At 33.1% G+C, this 23,048-nt stretch overlaps 5 protein-coding genes across 9 annotated transcripts; 3 read left to right on the plus strand and 2 right to left on the minus strand.

The window, feature by feature from the left end:
- Window positions 1-403: 403 nt before the first annotated feature.
- On the minus strand, window positions 404-2,662 carry LOC108476703 (BTB/POZ domain-containing protein At3g05675). 3 transcript variants are annotated; one of them, XM_053023195.1, is made up of 2 exons: window positions 2,405-2,576; window positions 404-1,779 (listed from the first exon to the last, which is right to left on the minus strand). In XM_053023195.1, the coding sequence occupies exons 1-2, from the start codon at window positions 2,425-2,427 to the stop codon at window positions 516-518; spliced, it is 1,287 nt and encodes a 428-aa protein (XP_052879155.1). In that variant the 5' UTR covers window positions 2,428-2,576; the 3' UTR covers window positions 404-515. The 3 variants fall into 3 exon arrangements, 2 of the variants coding, with proteins under 2 accessions (XP_052879155.1, XP_017634469.1); XM_017778980.2 differs by having other exon boundaries at window positions 404-1,857; window positions 2,405-2,558; XR_008276041.1 differs by having other exon boundaries at window positions 1,727-1,795; window positions 2,405-2,662.
- Window positions 2,663-3,499: 837 nt separating this feature from the next.
- LOC108479613 (uncharacterized) lies at window positions 3,500-6,105 on the plus strand. Its single transcript, XM_017782324.2, has 5 exons — window positions 3,500-3,959; window positions 4,059-4,131; window positions 4,248-4,407; window positions 4,526-4,567; window positions 5,122-6,105. The coding sequence occupies exons 1-5, from the start codon at window positions 3,880-3,882 to the stop codon at window positions 5,979-5,981; spliced, it is 1,215 nt and encodes a 404-aa protein (XP_017637813.1). The 5' UTR covers window positions 3,500-3,879; the 3' UTR covers window positions 5,982-6,105.
- Window positions 6,106-6,644: 539 nt separating this feature from the next.
- On the plus strand, window positions 6,645-9,756 carry LOC108479611 (plant UBX domain-containing protein 10). The gene is made up of 4 exons (XM_017782323.2): window positions 6,645-7,651; window positions 8,454-8,624; window positions 8,858-9,061; window positions 9,235-9,756. The coding sequence occupies exons 1-4, from the start codon at window positions 6,875-6,877 to the stop codon at window positions 9,460-9,462; spliced, it is 1,380 nt and encodes a 459-aa protein (XP_017637812.1). The 5' UTR covers window positions 6,645-6,874; the 3' UTR covers window positions 9,463-9,756.
- Window positions 9,757-15,480: 5,724 nt separating this feature from the next.
- Window positions 15,481-19,336, plus strand: LOC108479124 (serine/threonine-protein kinase WNK8). The gene is made up of 7 exons (XM_017781541.2): window positions 15,481-16,282; window positions 16,913-16,950; window positions 17,051-17,278; window positions 17,366-17,586; window positions 17,701-17,858; window positions 17,942-18,317; window positions 18,413-19,336. The coding sequence occupies exons 1-7, from the start codon at window positions 16,223-16,225 to the stop codon at window positions 19,153-19,155; spliced, it is 1,824 nt and encodes a 607-aa protein (XP_017637030.1). The 5' UTR covers window positions 15,481-16,222; the 3' UTR covers window positions 19,156-19,336.
- A 1,180-nt stretch (window positions 19,337-20,516) lies between these two features.
- Window positions 20,517-22,214, minus strand: LOC108479126 (protein yippee-like At4g27745). 3 transcript variants are annotated; one of them, XM_053023197.1, is made up of 4 exons: window positions 22,030-22,214; window positions 21,363-21,448; window positions 21,138-21,263; window positions 20,517-20,936 (listed from the first exon to the last, which is right to left on the minus strand). In XM_053023197.1, exons 3-4 carry the CDS (start codon window positions 21,228-21,230, stop codon window positions 20,709-20,711), a joined length of 321 nt encoding a protein of 106 aa, XP_052879157.1. In that variant the 5' UTR covers window positions 21,231-21,263; window positions 21,363-21,448; window positions 22,030-22,214; the 3' UTR covers window positions 20,517-20,708. The 3 variants fall into 3 exon arrangements, with proteins under 3 accessions (XP_052879157.1, XP_017637032.1, XP_052879158.1); XM_017781543.2 differs by having other exon boundaries at window positions 21,363-21,424; window positions 22,030-22,207; XM_053023198.1 differs by lacking the exon at window positions 22,030-22,214 and adding an exon at window positions 21,906-22,006 and having other exon boundaries at window positions 21,363-21,424.
- Between the last annotated feature and the right edge of the window lie 834 nt (window positions 22,215-23,048).

Here is a 23,048-nt window from a genome sequence, read left to right on the forward strand (position 1 = left end):
GTAATTTATGACCATAACAAGATGTTATGTGGTATGAAGTTCGATCATTTATGTGTTGAAAATCATTCTCGTTCTTCATACCAGAACGATCTACAATTAATATTGAACGAGTAAATGTCGGAACCACAGGCAAGGAAACACGATGAGTTGGATCATGCAGGTGGACGGTTGGTTGTTGGTGTTTGAACTTAGGAAGAAACAAGTTCTCTAAGCATAAAAAGATATGTCATATGTCGGTTCATCTAACCTCAGACAACAAACAAGAACATGGCACTATTTTCTTTGTAGTCTGGTAGTTGCCAAACCAATACCAACCGTCGATGATCTGTTTACTTTGCCCTGCAATGGCGGCGCAAGCACCTCAAAACTACATGGATATGATCATGTGAAGGGGGCAAAAAAATCAGATGAAATTAAGGATCATATAGAGCTTTTGATGGAGTCTGAGTTACATGAAATGGGGATTGTCACCATCTATTCATTTTACAAGTTCAAATCATACAAATTCTAAGAAATCAAAGGCTAATAGTGGTATTGCCAACTCTATCCAAGCCTTCCATTAATCTTCTCTTTGCTGACTTGGTTCTGTAACACCATACCTCGAATGCCTCGCTCAAGTCAGGATACTTAAGCTGCTCGGTTTTCATCCAATCCGTCAGAATATCTGCTTGATCGTTAGATGGCAATGCTAGTACTAACGAAACGATCGCCCCCTCGATACTTTGGCACAAGTCTTCATCCATCTTGTAAGGGAAATCCGTATCCTCGTCAGCTTTTGTGTCCAGGAGAGGCTTTATCTTCCTTATATAGGGTAGCCATGTCTTCAGCAATTGGACTCGACACGGTGCAGGGAGAATCACGTTTCCATAGCCAACAGCTTCCAGAACTTTCCCGGTCACTTCTATAAGCTTCACCTTCAAAACCCACATTGCATTATCAAGTTTCTTGTCTTCAACTATCTCCAAAATCTTTCTAGACATCCCACCCCAACTACAAACAAAGTCCTTCATTAAATCCATTTTGGGGAGTATGTTACACATCCACTCGACATCCGAAAGGCACTGTAAAATTCTAGTCTCGGCAGTCTCAGCTGTGATGTCGGGAACAAGAAGAAAGGAAGACAACTCGTTTTCAAACAATGAACAAACTTGGGAAAGACCTGATTTTACTACTGATTTTACTTCATCATTTGCTGTAACTAATGGGGTGTCTTCATCTCCTCCAAGCATGAACTCCACTTGTTCCTGTGCAGATGTTTTAAGCTCGTCTCCAAAGGGTGGACAAGATCCACCTATTGATGTGGCGAACCGAACTGCAGAAATAAACACATTCTTGGTAGCACTTAAATCCACTGGTTGGATCCTTGCCAATATCGGCATTGCTACCGGCCCCAGTTCCGAGACTTCTTTTACAATTTGTTCCTCTTCCTTATCCTCCCAAGGAACAGCCTCCAAATACTGGATGCAGCAGTTTGTAACGTCTTCACAACAGAATGCAATTGCCAATCGTAGAACAGCGAGAGCAGATTGAACCGAGTCCAAGGAATCCAAAAGTGAATCGGTGGGGAGATACAGTAATCTCAAAAGGTTAACATGATGATCATAAGTGGAGTCCGAGCAATGAATCTCGATGCAGGAGCCCGAGCCAGGATTAGAGAGCCGATCCGCAAAGAACCTGCTTTTACTTACGAGAACAGATGAGTGGGAGTAGAACCATTCAGGCCTTCCTTCGCTGTTTCTCAAGCGTAAAACGACATCACTCGTACCTTTGTCACCGAAACTGCAAGGCTTGGCTACTGCAGTTAGGTCCATGTGCAGAGATAATGAAAATGATATTCATGCTTCACAATTCACACACCTGAAAAAAGCATTATTCGAACTTAAGTTCCGGAAGAACTGACACGAATTCCGGAAGTATGAGAATAGATCTATCTTCCTCTATCAAAACATATGCTTCTTTGCCCCAACACAATACAAAATCATAGTATCCGACAGAGCACAACTAACAATAATCTAAACAGGAAATTATGAAACTGTTTGGTTCTTGAGACATTGAAGCAAGAATTAATACCATAGCCTAGAAAGGAAACCAGTTCATCATTTTTTTAAAAAGAGAAATATAATAAATTTTAGGCTTTTTAGCTATCACTGAGAAGATGTAAAATTAGAAATTTAAGCATCATATTTAATCAATATCAGAACACAGAACATAGATTACTCTTTTCTTAATCCCCAAACCAATAAAACATAGAACATAACATTCAAAATCAATATTTTTCCTAGGAAACCAAGAATAAGACAATAGCAAATCAATAAGCAATTAAAAACATAATTAATATCACATTAATGGGGAAAAAAGCTTCATAAATGATAAAATCTGAATTAAGGGAAATAAAAAAACTGACCTTTTCAAACACCCATATTGCATTGAGAGCAGACATAAATTTATCCCAACTTCAACATAACAAATCTGGTGTTAAGTAAAGAACATAGAACAGCAGCTCTTTCTCTCCCTTTGGGTCTGGAAAGTGAGTTCTGATTCAGGTAATAAAATGAAAAAGCATGGACAAACCCAAAGCACCTTTAAGACAAGTTTCTGAAATGACGCATCTAGCCTCGTGCTTTGCATTGTTAGAACTTGACAAGTGGCTGGTGGGTGATGGGGTACCTTACACTTTTGGGGGCATTGTAGTTTTAACAAACATATAAGGGCAAGAATGTAATATCATGGCACATTTAACTATGGTATGTGACAAATGATTGGTTGAGAGGTGATATTTTTTTTTGTGGTTTGATGGATTAGATCTTAGACATTGAACATCAACAACATCATGGTAAAGTTAATATTTTCACATTTACGGATTTTTTAATAGTAACATTATTTAGTTTAATATTTATAATGATTAAATACATAAAAATTAATATTTTTAAATATTGGATTTAAATTTTGTGAATGAAAAATTAACAGTAGAAGAATTTTGTTTTTATTTATAAATTTAAATTCAATTTAACTTTAAATTTATCCGAATTCAACCTAAATTTAGTGAAGTATTTGTATGAATTTCCCAACATTACAAATTTATTATGATGATGATATTTCAGTTCAGTACCTTTTGGAAGAGGATAGGAGGATCAGATATCAAGATCCGATATATATTTTTTCATTAATTTTGTTGGCTCAACTTGTACAAGTTGCAAGTTTATGCACAATTATTTAATGCCATAGGCCAATTAACCATAAAAAAAAAACTGAATAAAAGTAACATGAATAATACAAATTTTTAATCGGATTAGTTAATTATTAAAAATAATATAATATAATATTTTTTTGAAAGGATATTTTTCTATCTTAGTGAAATTAAAGATTAGGAAGGCCACTTGCGCAAGTTGTAGCTATGATTAACCAATAGCAATCTAGAAAAGGAAAAAAGCTGCCTACATTCCAAAGTGAGTGTCACTGTGATTAAAACAAAAGCTAAAACCAAGTTATGTCTTGTCTTCACTCTTACATTTTGTTTCGCTGCAAATTCCACGAATATAGATAGATATTTTGGTCTCGCACTCAATATTTGTTATATGAATACGACCCGCCCAAATGTCAATAAATACCACCTCTGCCAGTCAAATGGCCTAAGGTTGCCAGTCAAATAACCATTGCAGTAAGGATTTGGAAACACATGATTGCATCACTTACTTTATGGGGCCTTTTGAGTGATGGTGGTGACGGGGGAAATGCATTGTGGGCTGGTATTTGAAATAGAGCCCAATCAAAACTTTCTGAATCTTTCTAGGGTTTTCGAGCCTTTTTTTTTGTTTTATTCAGTTTATGCAAATAAATCAAAAGGGTTTTTGATTTGAATCAGTTTGGGTTATTTGAAAGATGGCGGAAACGATACGTACATCAGAAAAACCTTCTAATTCCTCCTCGTTGAATCCTCCTTCCCGTATCATCTGCCATGTGTATGTTCTTCTTCCTTTTATTCTTCATTTTTTTGTGAATTTCAGATTATTTGTCCAATATTTATTTATTTTTCTCAACTTTCAACTGATTTTGCACAGTTGTCAGAAGCAATTCTCGCAATACACTTGCCCTCGATGTAACTCACGCTACTGCTCTCTTCCTTGTTACAAGGTAAGGCCTCAATTTCACGCTTTCTTCAATCAGAAATTGATTTTTTTCTTTTTTTGTTTAGTTTGATCTGAAATGAAACAAAAAAGTTCTTTTTTGTGTGAATTTTTTTTTTACAGTCTCATAGCATTCGCTGTACCGAATCATTCATGCGAGAAAATGTAGTCGAGGAGCTGCGCCATCTTCAATCAGACGATCAAACTAAACGGAAAATGCTTGAAATTCTGAAACGTTTCCATTCCGAGGACGAAACCGAACCTTTAGATGAAGATGTTGATGGTATTTTCCTTGATTTTGAAGTACCTATATATATATTTGCTTTGTTTGTTTGCCTAATATAAGCCTTGATTGAATTACTGTATCAATGACAAATGTAATCTGATTTTTTTTATGGCAGACTCAATTCTTTCGGATGACACTATTCAGAAGATTTTGTCAGGTAATCTTTGGTTCAAATTCTATGTATTAATTACGGTGAAAGTACTTGTCAAGTCCCTCTATTATAGGGTTGGATCAAATTAGTCCACTTATTATTAAATGGATCAATTTAATCATTATACTATTAAGAAGAATTAAATAAGGCTCATTAGTGACATAGTTATCATTTAATGTTTAAAAAAATTGTCATGAAAATTATATTTTCATTTGCAGCTCAACTCCAAATAGAAGATTCCCTTTTTAAAACCATAAGAAGATTTCAAAATCTTAACTCTTTTAAATTATACACGACATTTTTTAAGCTTTGAATGTTAACTTTGTTGAAATTTGGTTTTATTTGATTCTTTTTAGTATTACAGGAACTAAATTGATCTGTTTAATAATAGAGGGATAAATTTGTTTAGGTCCCTTTAATAGAGGGACCTGCCAAGTACATTCACCTTTCAATGACTTCGGTATGCCTTTCGTTCATCCAATGTTTACATTGATTTGTCTTATGAATTTTGTGTTATTATATGCTTGAACATAAATTTTTGTTGTTTCTTTTTTATGTAGGAGGTGAAGTTAATATCAATGATTTATCCCTTGAAGAGAAGAAACGGTTCCAAAGAGCTTTGGCAGCTGGAGAATTGAGTAAGATGATTGAGCCGTGGGATCCTTGGTGGTTAAAGCCTGCTGCCAGAACAATCTGTTTAAGCAAGGATGGAGCTCAACTTATACAACCTATGGCCAATCGAGAAGATCTTGAAAGCGACCAACCAAGCGATATTCCTTGTGGCCCCAAAACTCCACTTCCTTCGCTTCGTAAGCTCATTTCTACGGAACCATCTCCACTCTTAGCTGTTCATTTGGTTGATATCATATATAGTTACTGCTTCACGCTTCGTGTCTACAATGGAGATTGGCAATCGGATGCTGTAGGTTCAGCAATGATGGTATTGAGTATATCATCTGTATTAGGTCAAGCTGGACAGCCCGAGACTGTGCAGGAAGCTCTGTGTTATTGCTTGGAGCAAACCTGCTCTCCGGCTTACCGGCACATTGGTGGTTTGCAATTTGGATTGGCACTTGTTGATGACATAACAAACCTACTTTCCCTTGGAAGTCCTGCATTGATCTGTATGCTTTGCGATCTACAAAGGATGATTATGGCTGCGGAAAGGGAGTTGAAATCCGAGAAACAAAGAAAGCTGAGGAAGTCCGAAACGAAAAGCAAGCTGAAACTTGCTGAGAGGAAGGTTTATTTCATAATGTGTTGGGTCCATGAGCAACCGAACAAAGCATTGTCTTCTTTGGCAGCCATTGTGAGTGCAGAAAAGAGTTCATTGATGGAATATGGAGGCAATAAAAGTTTTCCCAGAACAGAGAAGAATGTAGCAGGAAACAAGGGCAAAGCCTTGATAGAGGAAATGTAAGGGTGTTAGTTGCTAAAATAACCCTTTTTTAACAATTTTCAATATGGGAATTTTGTTGTTGTACATGTACATGAACATTTCTGATGTATATTTAATTCATATCTTAGAGGGATACTAACTAAAACAGAGTATCAGTATCCATCCATGTAGGTGTTCCATAATGTGCTTTTAGCTTAGCATTCCCAATTGATATACTCTGTTTTAAAAATGCGATGGTAAATATATTCGAAAGTAAAATAGATTGAAAAAGCCTATTTGTTGTTGCGCAATAAAAGGAAAGCAGCGAACGACGTCGTTGCGAAATCTATTAATTTCACGGCGCATTATTCATTTCAGGCGGTTTTAAAAGGTCTAATTCTGCCACCTAACCTTTTACTCTTCGGGTTTTAGAAATTTAGTCCTTGCCCCTGGTCTTTCATTCTTTGTACATTTTTCCAACTACCATCTGTTTTTAGCTTGTACCAACCAACCTTCGGACTCTCCCAATACAACACCATTTCATGCTTCAGTAGGATTCTGGCTTCCTTGAAGGTGAAAAAACTCCTTTTAAGTGTGCAAAATAACTAAAATTAAAAATTCCAAAGAGTACAGGGACTAGAGACAGAATTAAACCTTTTAAAAAGAATCAAAAGCCAATGGTAGTTACGTAATTTCGGACAAGTCTGTCGTCCGATTATCTGTTACGATCCCCTAAAGCATTTGAACCCGATCTTCTTCAATCCATAAACCCTTCGCTCTCTATTTTCCCCTTAAACCAACCATCCAAATAAATAGAAATTAAAAGAGATAACAAGAAGAAAATTCCCTTGCCTCGGATTGTTTTTCGTCCTTCCTTTCTCTGTCAGAAAGAAAGGAAAAACCCTAATATTTTTCATTTTGTAAATTCTCGAGAAATGGTTGATGTAGCCGATAAATTGGCATGTTTTCAAGCGGTGACGGGCCTTGAAGATCCCGATTTGTGTACGGAAATCCTCCAGGCTCATGGTTGGGACCTCGAACTGGCTATCTCTTCTTTCACCTCTTCCAATCAATCCTCTGCTTCCACAATTACCTCCGATTCTGACCCTCGCGATTCTCTTGACCCCACCCAATCCGCATCCAGTTCGGGTCTCGTTCCCGCTCCCAACCCCAGCATAGCTTGGAAACTCGTTACATTGCCCTTCTCTGTGATATCCGGTAGCCTCGGGTTAGTCTCTGGAGCTGTCGGGCTTGGATTATGGGCCGCCGGCGGAGTTCTTTCGTATTCCCTTGGGATGATCGGCCTGGGACAGGGGCGGGGCGGGGAATCATCGGCACGATTGGTCTCGGTCTCAGCTGCGGCTTCTGAAGCTATGGAATTCGTGGCGGCATTTGAGAGAGACTACCCGACGACTAGGCCGAATTTCGTCGGTGAGGGTTTCATGGACGCCTTGCAGAGGTCAAGGAACTCCTTTAAGCTGTTGTTTGTGTACTTGCACTCGCCGGACCACCCGGATTCTCCTGTATTCTGTGAAAGGACCTTGTGTTCCGAGGCAGTGGCTGCCTTTGTGAATGAGAATTTTGTGGCGTGGGGCGCCGACATTAGGGCTAGTGAGGGTTTTAAAATGAGTAATAGCTTGAAGGCATCTAGGTTCCCATTTTGTGCCGTGGTTATGCCTACTACGAACCAGAGGATTGCACTCCTTCAACAGGTATCAACACTGTGATTCTCACTTCTATTTTGAATTGTTAAAAATGCAATAAGTTAATGTTTTTGGGAACCCGAAATCAATTAGATATCCTTTTGGCAAAAGCAGAAACTGAAAATGACCTATTATCGTTCATGCTTTAGATATTTTTTCGTAAATTTTTGTGCAGTGAACCACATGTTAAATGGGTAAAACTCAGGGATTTCATTCTAATTCTTTGTCATTGTGCTTCTGCTGAGCAGAAAGTTTAGATGTAAGTTCTTGCTAGTTTTGTTTTGCTTGTTGGTAAATGCCTTTGAATATGGATTTTTGGGTGGGCACTGAAGTTTTGACATGGCGAATAGCTAGGCGTATGAGTTCTTTTTTAAAGCCTGAAAATGCTGAATAAGTCATATTCTAAATGATTTATCAAACAAAAGCTTATCTGATTTTCAGTACGCCTACCAGTTCTTTATAGTTTGTTATAAGGCATTTGTGACTAATATCATGCTACAATTGGGCTTTGCCTTTTTAGTTTCTTTACATTAAGATGCAGCTTTTGCTCGAATTGTGCCTTCATTCCTGTTTCTCATATTAAATTCATTTGACTATTGTTTTTAGTGGATTGATTGGACTCTTTAATAGCACTCCTGTTTCTCATATTTTTAACTTTAGGTCAGCATAAAATAACGGAGCTAAACCGGCCAGTCAGACCAGTTCAACTGTGAACTGGTGGCCTATCTAGCCCAGTACATTATAACTTTTCTGAGCCAATAAAACCGGTTTAATTGGTGATCTTGCATGGTGATGCTCTCTTTCTTCACAGGTTGAGGGACCAACATCTCCAGAAGAAATGCTCACGATGCTGCAGAAAGTGCTTGAAGAAAGTTCTCCTGTTCTTGTTGCTGCAAGACTGGATGCAGAAGAGAGAAGAAACAACATGCGTTTGAGGGAGGAGCAAGATGCTGCTTACAGAGCAGCACTTGAAGCTGATCAAGTAGGCTGCTTTTAATTTTAAATTAGTGGCTTTAATACAGTTTACTACATATTTGGCTAGATGGCATACTCTAGTTTCTTTTTCCTCATTACTGCCATTATATTCCAAGAAGACTGAAAAAGGATAATAATAATCCCTTCTTTGCTTACTAAATGTATTTGTGCTTTAAAAAGCACCGTTGGAATGATAAAATAATAGCCTGACTAATCTTTTCATTTTATTCATGACATTAGGCTAGAGAACGCCAGAGGAGAGAGGAGCAAGAACGTCTGGAAAGGGAGGCCGCCGAAGCTGAGCAGAAACGGAAGGAAGAAGAAGAAGCTCATGAAAGAGCAGCACGTGAAGCTGCTGAAAAAGAGGCTGCCCGGGCTAGAATGCGAGAACAAAAAGCCTTATCACTTGGTGATGAACCTGAGAAAGGACCAAGTGTTACACAGGTAATTTCATTTTTCTTGCTTTCTTTATGGTTTAGGCACTTTTATTATCTCAGTTCTAATGATCATTCATTCTTCATCATCCTTGCATTTTCCACTTTTCTCCATTGGCATGCCTAATTCTTATCCGTTGCCAAATTAAAATTAAACATATGCATGTTGTGTTGGGAAAACAGGTATTGGTACGGTTTCCCACGGGTGAACGCAAAGAAAGGAGATTTCACAGCACGGCAACAATCCAATCAGTTTATGACTATGTTGATTCATTGGGTTGCTTAGAAGTTGAGGATTACAGCCTTGTGTCCAACTTTCCTAGAGTTACATATGGTCGAGATAAGCAACCCTTGAGCTTGAAAGAAGCAGGATTACATCCTCAGGCCAGCCTTTTTGTGGAGCTAAACTAGTCTGAACTGAATTAGGGTTGATACTTGTCATGTTGTATGATCTTAAAAGTTTTCTGCAATTACTGAAGTAAATATTTTTAATATGCTTCTTGTTTCTAGTTTCAACATAATCAGCGAACCATAATTTGAGATAAAGATAGCAGGGACTCTGAATTCTATAAGATTCGCTCGATCAACCAAATGGCCAAAACTTTCATTTCAATCCACCACTAGTATGTAGAATTATTAAAAGTTTAAAGAAATGTTCATGTATTTTTATTTATTTAGTTATTGATTTTTTAGATTTCAATTAAACATGCAGTGCTTTTCCTAATTCCATTTATCAAATAATTATTTTTTTATTATGTCGTTTTATTTATTTTTATAAGATTTATTTGTTCTAAAATTACTTATAACATCTATGTTCTTGTAACAATCTCAGATATTAAGTTTGTAGCTCATTTTCTATATCTCAAGTTAGTTAAGTTATCGTGCTTTTTAGAAATATATATATATATGTATCTTTATTGAGAAGTCACAAATCCTTTAAATACAAAATGAGAAATGCAAAAGGATTAGAAATCGATCAATAAAATCGTTGCGAGTGTTCCCGCCTGTAATCCAGGTGACGCGGGTTCGATCCCCGGAAACGGCGTATTTTGCCGAAATTATGGACCTTTTATTATTTCTAGAAATTTGCACATCCGTTATTATGAAGGAAACAAAATTGAAAATATGAAACGCCTCTATAAAATAATAATAAAAAAGCAAATAAAATTATGATGGTCCAAGAAAGTCATTGAGAGAGCAAGCAAATATAATTATGATTTGTCATACACTAAATATAAAAAAGTAATTACGAGAGCAAATAAAATTAGAATGCATTGGGCTGTCGATATCTCCATAACGTGTATAAACAATTTCAGTCGGTTTTCCATCTAACAAGATAATTTCTATTTTCACATTAAAAAAAAATTATTTTTAATTTTGTGGTTTGATTCGAATCGTTAGATCTACACTGGAACCAGTTCGTGATATGTGACTAGCGAAGAAAATCGTTTAGTTGAAAGTTAGAAATGATAAAGATCCATCTATCCAAAAACAAATGATGAATTTAGTCTAAGATTTATTGCTATAAATATTACAAATTGGGTCGATTTTTAAAATTTTAATTTTCTACTATACAAGAAATTTGTTTTTGAACCGGATTTTTTTCCAATAACTTGAATATACATCACACATTCAAAAATACTAAAATGAGTTATATTTTGCTCTTGACCAAAAATCAATTGTAATGGGGAGTATTTATCATAACTTATTAATATGATGCGTACAAGTATCGATTCATATAAAATATTATATCCTTATACAAAAAATTTGTTCTCAAAAGATATGGTTTACTACTAATTAGAGGCATTTAATTATTAATTATGCTAAACCATATATATGTATAATCAAGGTCTTTTGCAATCATTGAAAGCCTAAGCAATAAACTCACAAAATTAGCAAAAATTGTCTCTATTATATAATCTAAAAGTTCTATTCTTAGACAGATTATTAAACAATTGCACAATTTAATAACTCAAGTGTGTTTAATTTAGAGATGCATCTATTAAAATAATAGCAAAACATCCATTTTTTTTTATAATGAACTCATATTTCTTTCGAGAAAGACTAAAGATTTAATCTCAACATTTATTAGTTAGGTTCTAATAATTTATATCTTTTAAAATCAGTCACAATTAATCATAAATTAAAATTAATAAAAAATATTAGTCAAATATGAAATATTAAAAAAATAAATTATATATAAAATTTGCATATTGATATTTAAGATTTTGGATGAAAAATTGAGAATAAATTTAATTGTCGATTTGAGAAGGCAATCACTTTTTTTTTTTTGTGAAAAAGGATGCAATCACTTTTAAACAAGATAAACGATATTTTATATAGAGTTGTTATAAAATATAATTTAAAATTCTTGGAACAGTTAAATCGTTAAAAGTGAAGATAGCAAGTGAAAGTTATTGGTTTAAGTACCTTAACTTGCATTAATATTTTCTTTTTCCTCTTTGGCGCTGCCAATTGGTTTTATAATTTTTTTCGCATGTGATACCAATATTGTGGATTAGACGAGCGACAAGATGTTGAGGTTGGCTTCTAAGTAATCAAGTTTGATCCTTTTTGAGGCTTCTTATAGAGAATTTCTTTTACTTCTTTTGCCTAGTTTTGGAGTGATTTATTGAGAAAATTAAAAAATGGTTAAAAATAGGATGGATTAAGAAATGGCTTAAAATAATGATGGAACGTGTGAAAAAGGAACTCGAGTATTGTGCTGATAATATGTTATGAAATAAATATCAAAGAATGTAAAAGAATAAAGAAATTGAGAGAGTAAAAGAGAATGTATTTTTATCGATCAATCAAGTTTTTATAATATTTCTTCAAATTCTATATTTATAGATATAAAAGTATAAACAAAATAAATTTCTACTTTTAATGAATTAAAGTTGTAAAATACATCAAACTTATATTGATCTTGATGGATATCCACTTACGATAAGATATTCATAACAATAATTTATTTATTTGTATTTTCTCTATTTATGCTTAATTTTTTTAGGCTTAATCTATAAGTTGGTACATAAACTATACAATTTTTTCCTTGTTAGTATTTAAATTTTTTTTGTCGCAAGTGATACCTAAACTATCTTTTTTCCTAAATTGGTACCTCAATTAGTCAAACTGTTAAGTTTATTTTAAAAGAGGCTTAACTCACAAATTGGTATCTAAACTATGCCTTGTTTTTTTCCATTTCGGTACCTAAACATTTTTTTTGTCACAAGCGATAACTAAACTATTTTTTTTTCTACATTGGTACCTCTGTTAGTTTAATTGTTAGTTAAACTGTTAAATTTTAAGAAAAAAGATAATCGATTAAAAATTGATGTAACAAGAAAGATAAAAAAAAATCTTATATATATATATATATATCTTTTATTTTTTCAAAATTAAACCAATGATTGAACCAATCAAGCCACCAATTATTGGTTTGATCAGTTCGCCCAGTTTAGTTAAATAAATTATTAAAGATTTGTAAAATATTAAAAAATAAAAAAAGAGAAAATTAGTTCAATTGCTTTTTTTAGCTTGGTTCAATCGGTTTGTGTCGATTCAGAAATCAATCGATTCAATCCCGATATGTTCTCTGTCTAACTTTTCAACCTCTTCAAGTAGAACAAGCAAACAATGAAGTTCAAAATAGAATAAATTGCTAATGCCTCGACTTCAAAAGGGAAATTTTCGAGCATTATTAGATAATATAAAAGATGAAGAAAGAAAGAAAAAAGAAAAGAAAGGAGAGATAATGTAAAATAGAAAAGGAAAATAAAAAAAATTAAAAGTAGTTTTTAGGTTTATATATATCACGATTATTTATTGATTGTAATTTTGTAACGAAAATAAAATTTGGTATAAAAATAAATAATAAAAAATAATTTAGATATCAAATTTTAAAAAATTAAATATTAATGAGTGGGTTAAGCTCTTTTTGAAATCGATTAAATGGTTGACTAACGAATGTATTTTCTTTTTGAAGTACAGAGAATTTGGTTAAGTTGAAAAATATGGACCCGTGACGGTGATCGACAAAGCGCAGTAAAGCAAAGCGAGAACAATTGATGCCAAAAAAGGTAGAAGAAAAAGAAAAAAACTCAGATTTCCAACTGGGTGGAGCGGGGGATCCTTTTTCTACTTTCTTTCAAAAACCGAACTTTATGGTTTGCCACGCGCGCAATCTCACTCGTTTCACGGGCCTTTCGCTTTTGCCTTTTAACCATATGCACCAGCAACCGCCATTGTCTTCTTTTTCATATAAAAATTATTAAAAAGATAAAACTTATTAACAATTTATTTAAAATATTAAAAATATAGAAAATTATTTAAAGGCTTGGAGCCTTTAATTCCGGTAACAAGAAAATAAAAAGTCTGAAGTATATGAAGGAAATTGATGTTTTATTATATTTACAAGTATTCTATATTTTTATAAAATTGTAGAAATTTTAAAATTTATTTAAGCTTTTAAAATTATTTGAATATTATAAATAATTCTAAAAATTTTAAATATTACTCCTTCTATATTTTTAAAATTTACAAGTTTTTATCATTGTAATAATTCTTATATAACTTTCTAATAGTTTTAAATATTTTAATAAATTTTCTATAATTTCTAAAAATATATAATATTTTTTATTTTTTCTATATTTTTATAATTTTCTAAATTTTTATAATGCTTTAATTTTTAACCTTAAATGCTGAAAAATCCTCATAAAATAATTATAAAATGAATAAAATTAGCACATCATCATTTTTTCATGTCAAACGCTATGTTAGCCGTCACATTATTATTTTCTCTCATTAGCCATCATATTATCATTTAACGATCATAATAATTTTAATAAAAATTATATTTCAATAACTCAATTGATTGCTAATTTTTATTAAAATAATAATTTTCAATTAAAATTTAATTAATTTTAATTATTTGACAAGCGTTTTTAAACATTTAAACCTTTTAAAAAAGATATAATCACTTTTAATTATATATTGGTTAAAATGAATTTATATGATTATTTAATTAAATTGATATTGGACTAAAAGCAGTAAATAACCCTACTACTTATTAATTAATTTAGATTAATAGTCTACATAATCTATATAAAAGTAAAATAAAAATAAAAATCACTTAAGCTTAAACAAATTTTAAACTTATAATTTAAATCGGGTTTAGATAAGTATAGAATATATTAATATCATGTTTAAGTCTAGTTTAATTTTGACTAAACTCAACTTATGAATACCTTTAACCTTATATAGTAGTAGTATGATACTATCTGCGGGGCCAATCAAAAGAACAAACCCATTTGCATGTTTGTTGCCTTCTCTAAGAACATAACTCACTTCAACAATTCAACTCGCATGCTAATCAACAATGAGTCATGGGATTCCAAGATTCTTGGCCAACCTTAACCTAACAACACCTTCAAAACTCCTAAAAAATTAATTTTAAATGTTGTATTTTTATTAAACCTGAAATTAAAATTTGTATTTATGTTAAATTATACTTTTTATTATGATTTAAATTATTTAATTTTAAAATACATTTTTATCGATAATTCAATAATATAAAATTAATATACACTAATATTCAACATTTAAATATATTCATTCAATTAAAATTAAACAGATAAAATCATATATAGTACATGTAAATTTAAAATTAATAAATATAAAATGAAAATACATTAAAATTTTACTTATATCTATAAGTCTCATAACTAAATAAAATTTTTATTTGAAAAGCAACAAATCATGAGTGTATTTTTGTAAATATTTTATAAAATCACAAAAAAAAAAACCTCAAAACGAATCTACAAATGGTAAAACTTGAACCTAGAACATTAAATTTTCAAAATTTTAATTTTATCATTTCAATTAAAATTTTATTTGTAAATTATATATTTATACATTTTTTTCACGCACATCGTGTCAACTTCTCATAATTTAATTTATATGAAAATCTATAGATAAAAGTATTAGAGAAGCCTATACTTAGGGTGGATTGCATTTCGATCCTCTATTAAAAAATAGGTAAATTAGCCCTTATATATATATATATATTATTTTTCAAGGTATTTACAGAGCGAGACTAATAACTAATGGGAGAAGACGTTGGTCATGAGTTTTAAAACTGTTCCATACCCAGGGCGAAGATCAAACCCTCACTATAACTAAAATATCATTTTAATTTCTTAAAAATTTTCTTAACAATAATTCTAATAAAATTAAATTTATATTTTTAACTAGGCAAAAATATTAAAAAAAAGTTACATTTTAAATTAATTAACTACAGGGAATTCCTGATGCGTTTAGCAAATCTATAATTCTATATATATTTTACTTTAATTTAAAAAATTAAGGAAAATATTCCTTGGTAACAAAGAATTCTATATATCTCCAGCAACTTGCAACTTGGTGTATAGCAATTAAAATCCCGTGAAACGGAAAAATTAGTAGTAATTGATTCCTTTTAAAAAACTTCAACCTCAGACACACGCTCCTAAATATGCGCGTGTGATTCTTCTACTTCCTTATCCCTACATGCCGTTGCCGATAATGATACATCCGTTTATGTCCTTTTAAATTAAATTACTTCCCTAGGCCTTTTTCTTTTCTCTCTCTCTCTCTCTCTCTCTTTTTGATAAAACTCATCTCTTTTAATCCTTAGGACTCCAAATTTCCCAGTGATTAGGATTCTTGGTGTCTCAGAAAAATTCAGAAATCTCTTGAAACCTAAAGCAATTAGGTAATAATTACAATGCGGATAGCATTATGCGGGGAGAATTTGGGATTGGTATAAAAATGAAGAGAAAATCGAATCCAGGGAGAAATAGCTTTATGGAATTGGAATATCCGGAGACTGAAGAAGATATGTGTTTGTTCGTTGCCTTCGGATGCCGGTTCCGATTCCGATCGGCATTCGATTCCTACTCTGTGGCTTGTGAAGCGTTCTCTGAAAAACGACAGCAGATTCTCTCCTCTTCTTCTTCTTTGCATCTAATCGGTGTCAAGCTTCATCTCTAATAGCGTTTTCTGCAATTTTTTTTTTCTTTTGGAGTTTTTCTTGTTTTTCTTTTTTTTTTCGAGGGTCTTCTTTTTGGCTGTTGTTGTTGGAATTATCGATCGGGTTGCGGCATCGGTTGGTTCTTTGTACATAGAAACAATGGAGGTGGCTGATGACTGTGATTTCGCTGAGAAAGATCCGTCGGGTCGGTATGTGAGGGTATGTTTTCTGGCTCCGAATCCTGTTTATATATATATTGTTCGGTTTCTCTTTGTTAGGGTTAGTATCTGTTTGGTTGGCAAGAAACTTGGAAGGGAGCTATTAAACTTATATTTCTCGAATTCTAATAGAAATTGTGGGACTTTTTAATATAATAATCAAATACTGCGTGCTGTTTAGGCGTAATTTTGTAAAAATATTGTCAAATTGCGGTCCAAGGTGAGATTGTCATCAATTTCTTAGCAACCAAACAGCGTCAAGTTTGAGTAATGGAATCAATTGTCTAGAATTTAACCAACTTTGGTTATAGCTTAGCTTCTACTTAGCTAATAATTTGTAAATATTTCTTCTTTAGCTATTTTTACCGCTCTTGTAAGATTACTTTTTCTTGCTCTAGTCATTGTTGAGAAAAAAGGGAATTAATTGCTTGTTGTACTCCCATTTCAGTGAACAATATTAAGCATGATATTTATGCATGATCAACCAAAATGCCGATGTTATTCAAGATATTCTGAAATTATTTATATTTTCTAAAATAGTTTGTTTCATTACAACTTAAATTAGTTTGCACTTTTGAACGTAGTGTTACAATTTTCATTTTTTTCATTTGCTTTATTTTTATTTCCTCAGTATGATGAGGTCCTAGGGAGGGGAGCATTCAAGACTGTGTATGGTTCCAACACCTATCTTCTTTGAATTTGAATAACTTTGATAGGACTGTCTGTTTGATTGTTTTTCCTGGTTTGGCTGCTACATTGTTGTTTGTAGTTACAAGGGATTTGATGAGGCTGATGGAATAGAGGTTGCATGGAACCAAATCAATGTTGAAGATGTGTTGCAGAAGCCTGAGCAGCTGGAAAGACTATATTCAGAGGTTCATCTTCTGAAGTCACTGAAGCATGTAAACGTTATCAAGTTCTACGATTCCTGGGTGGATGATAAAAACAAGACCATCAACATGATAACTGAGTTGTTCACTTCGGGGAGTTTGAGGCAGTGAGTTTTGTGAATTTTTCTTTTCCCATTCTTTTCTGCTTGGTGTTGTCATTCATCTCTGATATGCTGAGATTTGCTTTCCTTTAGATACCGTAAGAAGCATAAGAATGTTGAGGTGAAGGCTATTAAGAGCTGGGCACGGCAAATCCTTAGAGGCTTACACTATCTGCATAGTCACAATCCTCCAATCATTCATAGAGATTTAAAATGCGATAATATATTTGTTAATGGAAATAATGGAGAAGTGAAGATTGGAGATCTTGGATTGGCAACTGTCTTGCAGCAGCCCACCGCCCGAAGTGTAATTGGTACTTCATTTTCCCAAAAATTAGTAACAGTGACTTCATCTAAAACCATTTTGGCCTTAGCGGGGAGAAAAACCAATTTTGGTTGAAACTTGTAATGCTTTGTTATTTGTGCAGGCACTCCTGAATTCATGGCTCCAGAGCTTTATGATGAGGAGTATAATGAGCTTGTCGACATATATTCTTTTGGTCTGTGCATATTGGAGATGGTTACTTGTGAATATCCATATAATGAATGCAAAAATCCAGCACAAATATACAAGAAAGTTACCTCTGTAAGACAACCATCTTCAATACTTAACTTCTCCATAATCCTGTCAAGCGGTCATTTAACCTCTCTCAATGTCATTCACTGCAGGGTATTAAACCCGCTTCCCTTGGTAGAGTGAATGATCCACAAATTAAGCAGTTTATTGAGAAGTGTCTTCTTCCAGCATCTATGAGATTGCCAGCTGCGGAACTCTTGAAAGATCCATTCCTTTTGGCTGAAACTCCCAAGGAGCCTGCGAGTGGTCCACCAGTGAACTTGATCCAGACTGAACCTCATCTGATGGAAATAGATCTCAACTGCAAAATGCTTATGGTCAAACCTTCTACTGAAAGCATCAAAGAAACTCCTCGGTTCTCAGCTCTGGAGCTACAGTCTTTCACTCAGAATAATGAATTTAGGTTGAAAGGGGAGAAGAATGACGATAATACAATTTCATTGACCTTGCGCATTGCTGATCAATGTGGTAAGAAATCTGCTATATAAAGTGTCTTACTCTCTTCTTTTTGTTTGGAAAAAATAAAATAAAAAAGAATTATGTGTCGGTTTGTCTTTGAACAGGTCGAGCAAGGAATATCCACTTTTCATTTTATCTGGATTCAGATACTGCTATTTCAATTGCTGAGGAGATGGTTCAACAACTTGATTTGTCAAATGAAGATGTAACTGTCATTGCAGAGTTGATTGATAGCATGATCGTGAAGCTTGTTCCCTGCTGGAAACCTTCAGTTGGAAGCATTTCATGCCTACAAGATTGCTTATGCTACCCAAGTCAGGCCACTATTAAGACGGTTGGTGAACAAGAAGTTTTCCCACGGTTGGCTGTTCTTAACTGTCAAGACACCGAAGAATCTTTTGGTTCAGATATATCAGCTGAATCTAATGGAATGGTGGCCTCAGATGGGAGTAACAACAAACCAATGGGATCTTCTGATCACAGTTATGTTGAGTGCCATAACGGTTTGAACGCATATGATTTTGGTTTAGATATTGGGGCTTATAACCATGAAGATACCAGTGACGAGAAAAACCTTGCGGAATATATAGCGATAAAACATTCCGCAAAGAACTCTGACACGTCCTTAATGGATTCTTGTTCATTTGCTTCACAAGACATGAGCTTGTCAAGCATCGGCTCTCTATCCCTTGCAGACAAGGACAAGTTGGAAGAGCTGAAATCGGAGCTTGATGCAATAGATTCACAGTACCAGCAATGTTTCCAAGAGCTCTTAAGGATGAGAGAAGAAGCAATGGAAAGCGCCAGGAAGAGGTGGATATCAAAGAAGAAAGTATCTGTGATGTGATGTACAATATCTTTTACTTGCTAACCATCAAGTTTTTTCTCCTCTTCCCTTAGCTTATGATAGTTGCTTTTTTTTTTCGGCTGTTGTTTGCATTGGAAGATCATTTTCTTTGACAAAATTTCATTTATTTGGTTTATTTTCAGATATGGGATTGAATCTATGATTTTAGTTCATTGGTTAACCATATTGGTTCCTCTTTTGATCATTATTGAGACTTTTGACTCTAATTGGCCTTAAGTTTTATGGATAAAGACTAAAATGTGCACACTTTTTTTACTTGATTGAATGATGCTTCCATGTGATATGCAGTTGCCAAATTTCAATCTATTTTTTCTCTAAAAAACAATGAAAAAAGACAGAACGACCGACAGCCATTGACTGGGAAAATTTAGGCCCCTTCTGTTACAAGATAAAAACGACAAATCATGGTGCTCTGGTCCTCATTGAAAGGGAACTACTATTTAAATGTGAAGCACACCATTGCAGAGTTCATTGATCGTTATTATCCAAGAAGTAAATAATTTTGCCTCGTAATTATATATGTTCTCATGATGGACAGAATTATTGCCTATTTCCCATTTTCCCTATTTTTTCTCAATTATTGAGCTTCAATTATGAGATTGTTCTGTACCAAAATAGTGCTCTAATTTCTCAATCTTCCAAATATTTTAGCAGATTTTTTAAAGGACATAGCTATAGTCAATATCCTATCCCACCCTCAAAACCAGAGACAGTAGGGACAAACAACAGATTGACCACACTTTTGGATCTTCCATACAATACAAAATACAAGAACACCAGGGTAAACCACCAGCCTCCATATAATGCTTATCTTCCGCTCTGTAATCTTTCATCTCAAGATCAATGCTCCATTAACTGAATCACTTCTTCCACTTTTATTACTAAACTAGAGATTTATCATTAATATTCATATTAACCGAAAAGTTCGAACCTCAGATACTTCGAGAATCTATATATACACTTCAGAACATTTAAAGCACCACTGAAAACAAGTAAACATCAATGTTTGAGCAAGTCAATCTTGATGGCAGACACTTTAATATTCGATTGACAGTTTCTTTCTACAGTAGATGATATCTCACCGGTTACAGTAATCAGCTATATCGGATCAGTTATTTCGCATGCATTCACGTTTTCATGTTTGGACAAAGAAATATATCCTAGTCCCTAGAGGGTTGTACAAAAATGGTGACAACTGCGAATAGTCTGGCAAAATCATATAAGACATCCTGTTGAAAAGCGACTTGCAGATAAATCAGAAGAACAAACGGTATGTTAATCCATGATCCAAATATGTTAGAAATGCAGATTCAATCGTGTCCCGATATACAAGCACGTAATAAGAGAATCCATTCACAATTTATTAACAAAATGAATAACATCCGGTACGATATCCACACAAGGCACACAACAAGAATGCACAGGAAGAGCAATACGTGAAGAGCGTTCAACCAGGAATAGAAGAAAAACACAGAAAGCCATCCATTTACTTGCTAGATCAGAAGAAATTGTTCGGAAATTTTACATTGGTACTACCAGTTCTCTTTGACAATTTTCGACTTCTCAAGAATGAATTTCCCTTCCTTGTACTTCTGAGTTTCCTCATAAGCCCGCTCGTATTTCCAACCCAATACCTCTCGACAATCGCGACAGTAAACATCAGCCACTGTGTGAAGACCAGTCATCAGTTGTCTATCCTCCTTAGGACCCACCATCACGTTCATTGCGTGGGAGAATAAAAAAGCTCGACCGTTTCTCCCCTGAAATTCACATTGTTAACGAACCTTTTGGAACATATATCTATAGAATGCTTTCAGCAAAACAAATATTAATGAACCTAAAGCAACATATAGTCGCAACATCGAAATGACAGAAAACACAGTTAAGCAAACATTTAAAAGGTAAATGATATCATAAGCATTTATCAATAAATCCAGCAACATTAGCATCAAAATCCCAACCTGAAAAGACTTGGATATAACATCGTCGTGAAGGGCAACTTGGTTTCTGCAATTGCAGCAACTGTACAACCTTGGCCCAACTATTTCCGTCATAGTGGCAATAACTTATCGAAACTCAACTTGTTGCTACTCATCACAAATCATAGGAAGAGAATAAAAAATCAATGTTCAATCTAAAGCCAATAAATATCACAAGAAAGATAGCAAAATTAATCAAAAGCTTACCTTGAGTATACCAATAAACAATATAATGTACACTGCCAATCAACTTTTGTTTGAGAAAACAACTGCATCATAGCCAAAACAGCGTACTTGAAATATCAAACGAAGCAATATTCAGAATCCAATAATGAAAACAAGTCAAGCTGACCAAAGAAAAGCTCATATTCAAACAACAAGTAAAAAACTGTTGAACCCTGTAATTGGAAAGAGCAAAAAGATGAGAAGAAGACCATGAAAAGATCAACTAAACAAAATAATGAAAACCCAGTAATCCGAAGAAAGCTAAATAATTTGTAGACAATGAGATGATGTAATGCAAGCAGTGAAAGAAGAACAAAAAAAGGGATCAAGAGAAAGGGTAATTAAAACCAATAATCAAAACAAGTTAAGCTCACCAAAGAAAAGCCCAGATATTCACAAGTAAAAAGAAGATAAACCCTGTAATTGAAAGAACTAAAAGAAGAGAATTGCATAAAAAAGATCAACGAAAACAAAATATAAAAGAAAACCCAGTTATCAGAAGAAATGAAAAGAAAATCCCGTTACTTTAAGACAGCGAATAGTGTAATGCAATCAGTGAAAAAAGCAAGAAACAAGGAGACAGGCGTTGGTATTTCTTTTATTATTATGTTTTTTTTGTTTTTAATTATAAAGTGTTGGGTTCTCAAACCTGGATAGAGTTCCATGATTTTGTGTATTGATGGTTGTCTCAGAAGCAGAGAGTTGAGGGTTTTCCTGAGTTTGGTGGGTTTATTAGCACTTTTCTATGAATAGAAGACGACAAATAACAATGGAGGTTTCGGTAATTCGGTTCATCAATTGACATGGGACTGTCCTAAATTACTAATCTGCCATTTCCATTTTCTTGTCTACCAAACACTTAACTACACTAAATTTACAATACCAAAGTCATTAGGTTCTAAACTAATATTATGTAGAAGAAAGAAGAGGAAAATTTATATCTTACATTTTATTTTTAATTTTTAAGCATTTTATCTCATTCTAAGCAAAAGTCAATTTTAAATGTAAATTTTTTATAAGATAATATAATATTAAAATAAATAAAATCAAATTAATTAAAAATATTTCATGTTAAGTGATAAGTAGTTATTATTTACTTATCATTTTTCAAATTTTTATAAAAAAATTATATCGAATTGTTTTTATTTTGCATTATCAAACATGTATAAAATTTTAAATCATTGAAAATATTAATTTTTAATTTTGTTAACCATTTATCAAACAAAATCTCAGTTAGAAAAAGACTAAAATATTTCTTTATTGTCTATGCTAATATTAAACCCTTTGATTGAGTTGTTTTCATGAGTACTCATTTGGAAAAATATTAAAATACATCTTTATGTAAAAAGCAAGTTATTTATACTAATATTAAGCCCTTGATTAAATTAGTATCATGGAATACTAGCTCAATTGAGAAAAAATTAAAATATCTCTTCATATACAAAATAAATTATAATATTATGAGAGTATTTTTATCTTTTTACATTTTATAAATTAATAAAAATTCAATCTTAGTAAAATTTAAGCTCATGATATTATACCTTTCAAACATTTAATTTTATCATTTTTTTAACTGAAGTAGTATTTAATATTTATATAAACTTTTAATAAGTATATCTATGAAATGATTTATTTTTAAGTGTGCAATATATAAATAATATGAAATAA

This window comes from Gossypium arboreum, chromosome 12 (genome assembly GCF_025698485.1).
Source record: "Gossypium arboreum isolate Shixiya-1 chromosome 12, ASM2569848v2, whole genome shotgun sequence".
NCBI lineage: Eukaryota > Viridiplantae > Streptophyta > Magnoliopsida > Malvales > Malvaceae > Gossypium > Gossypium arboreum.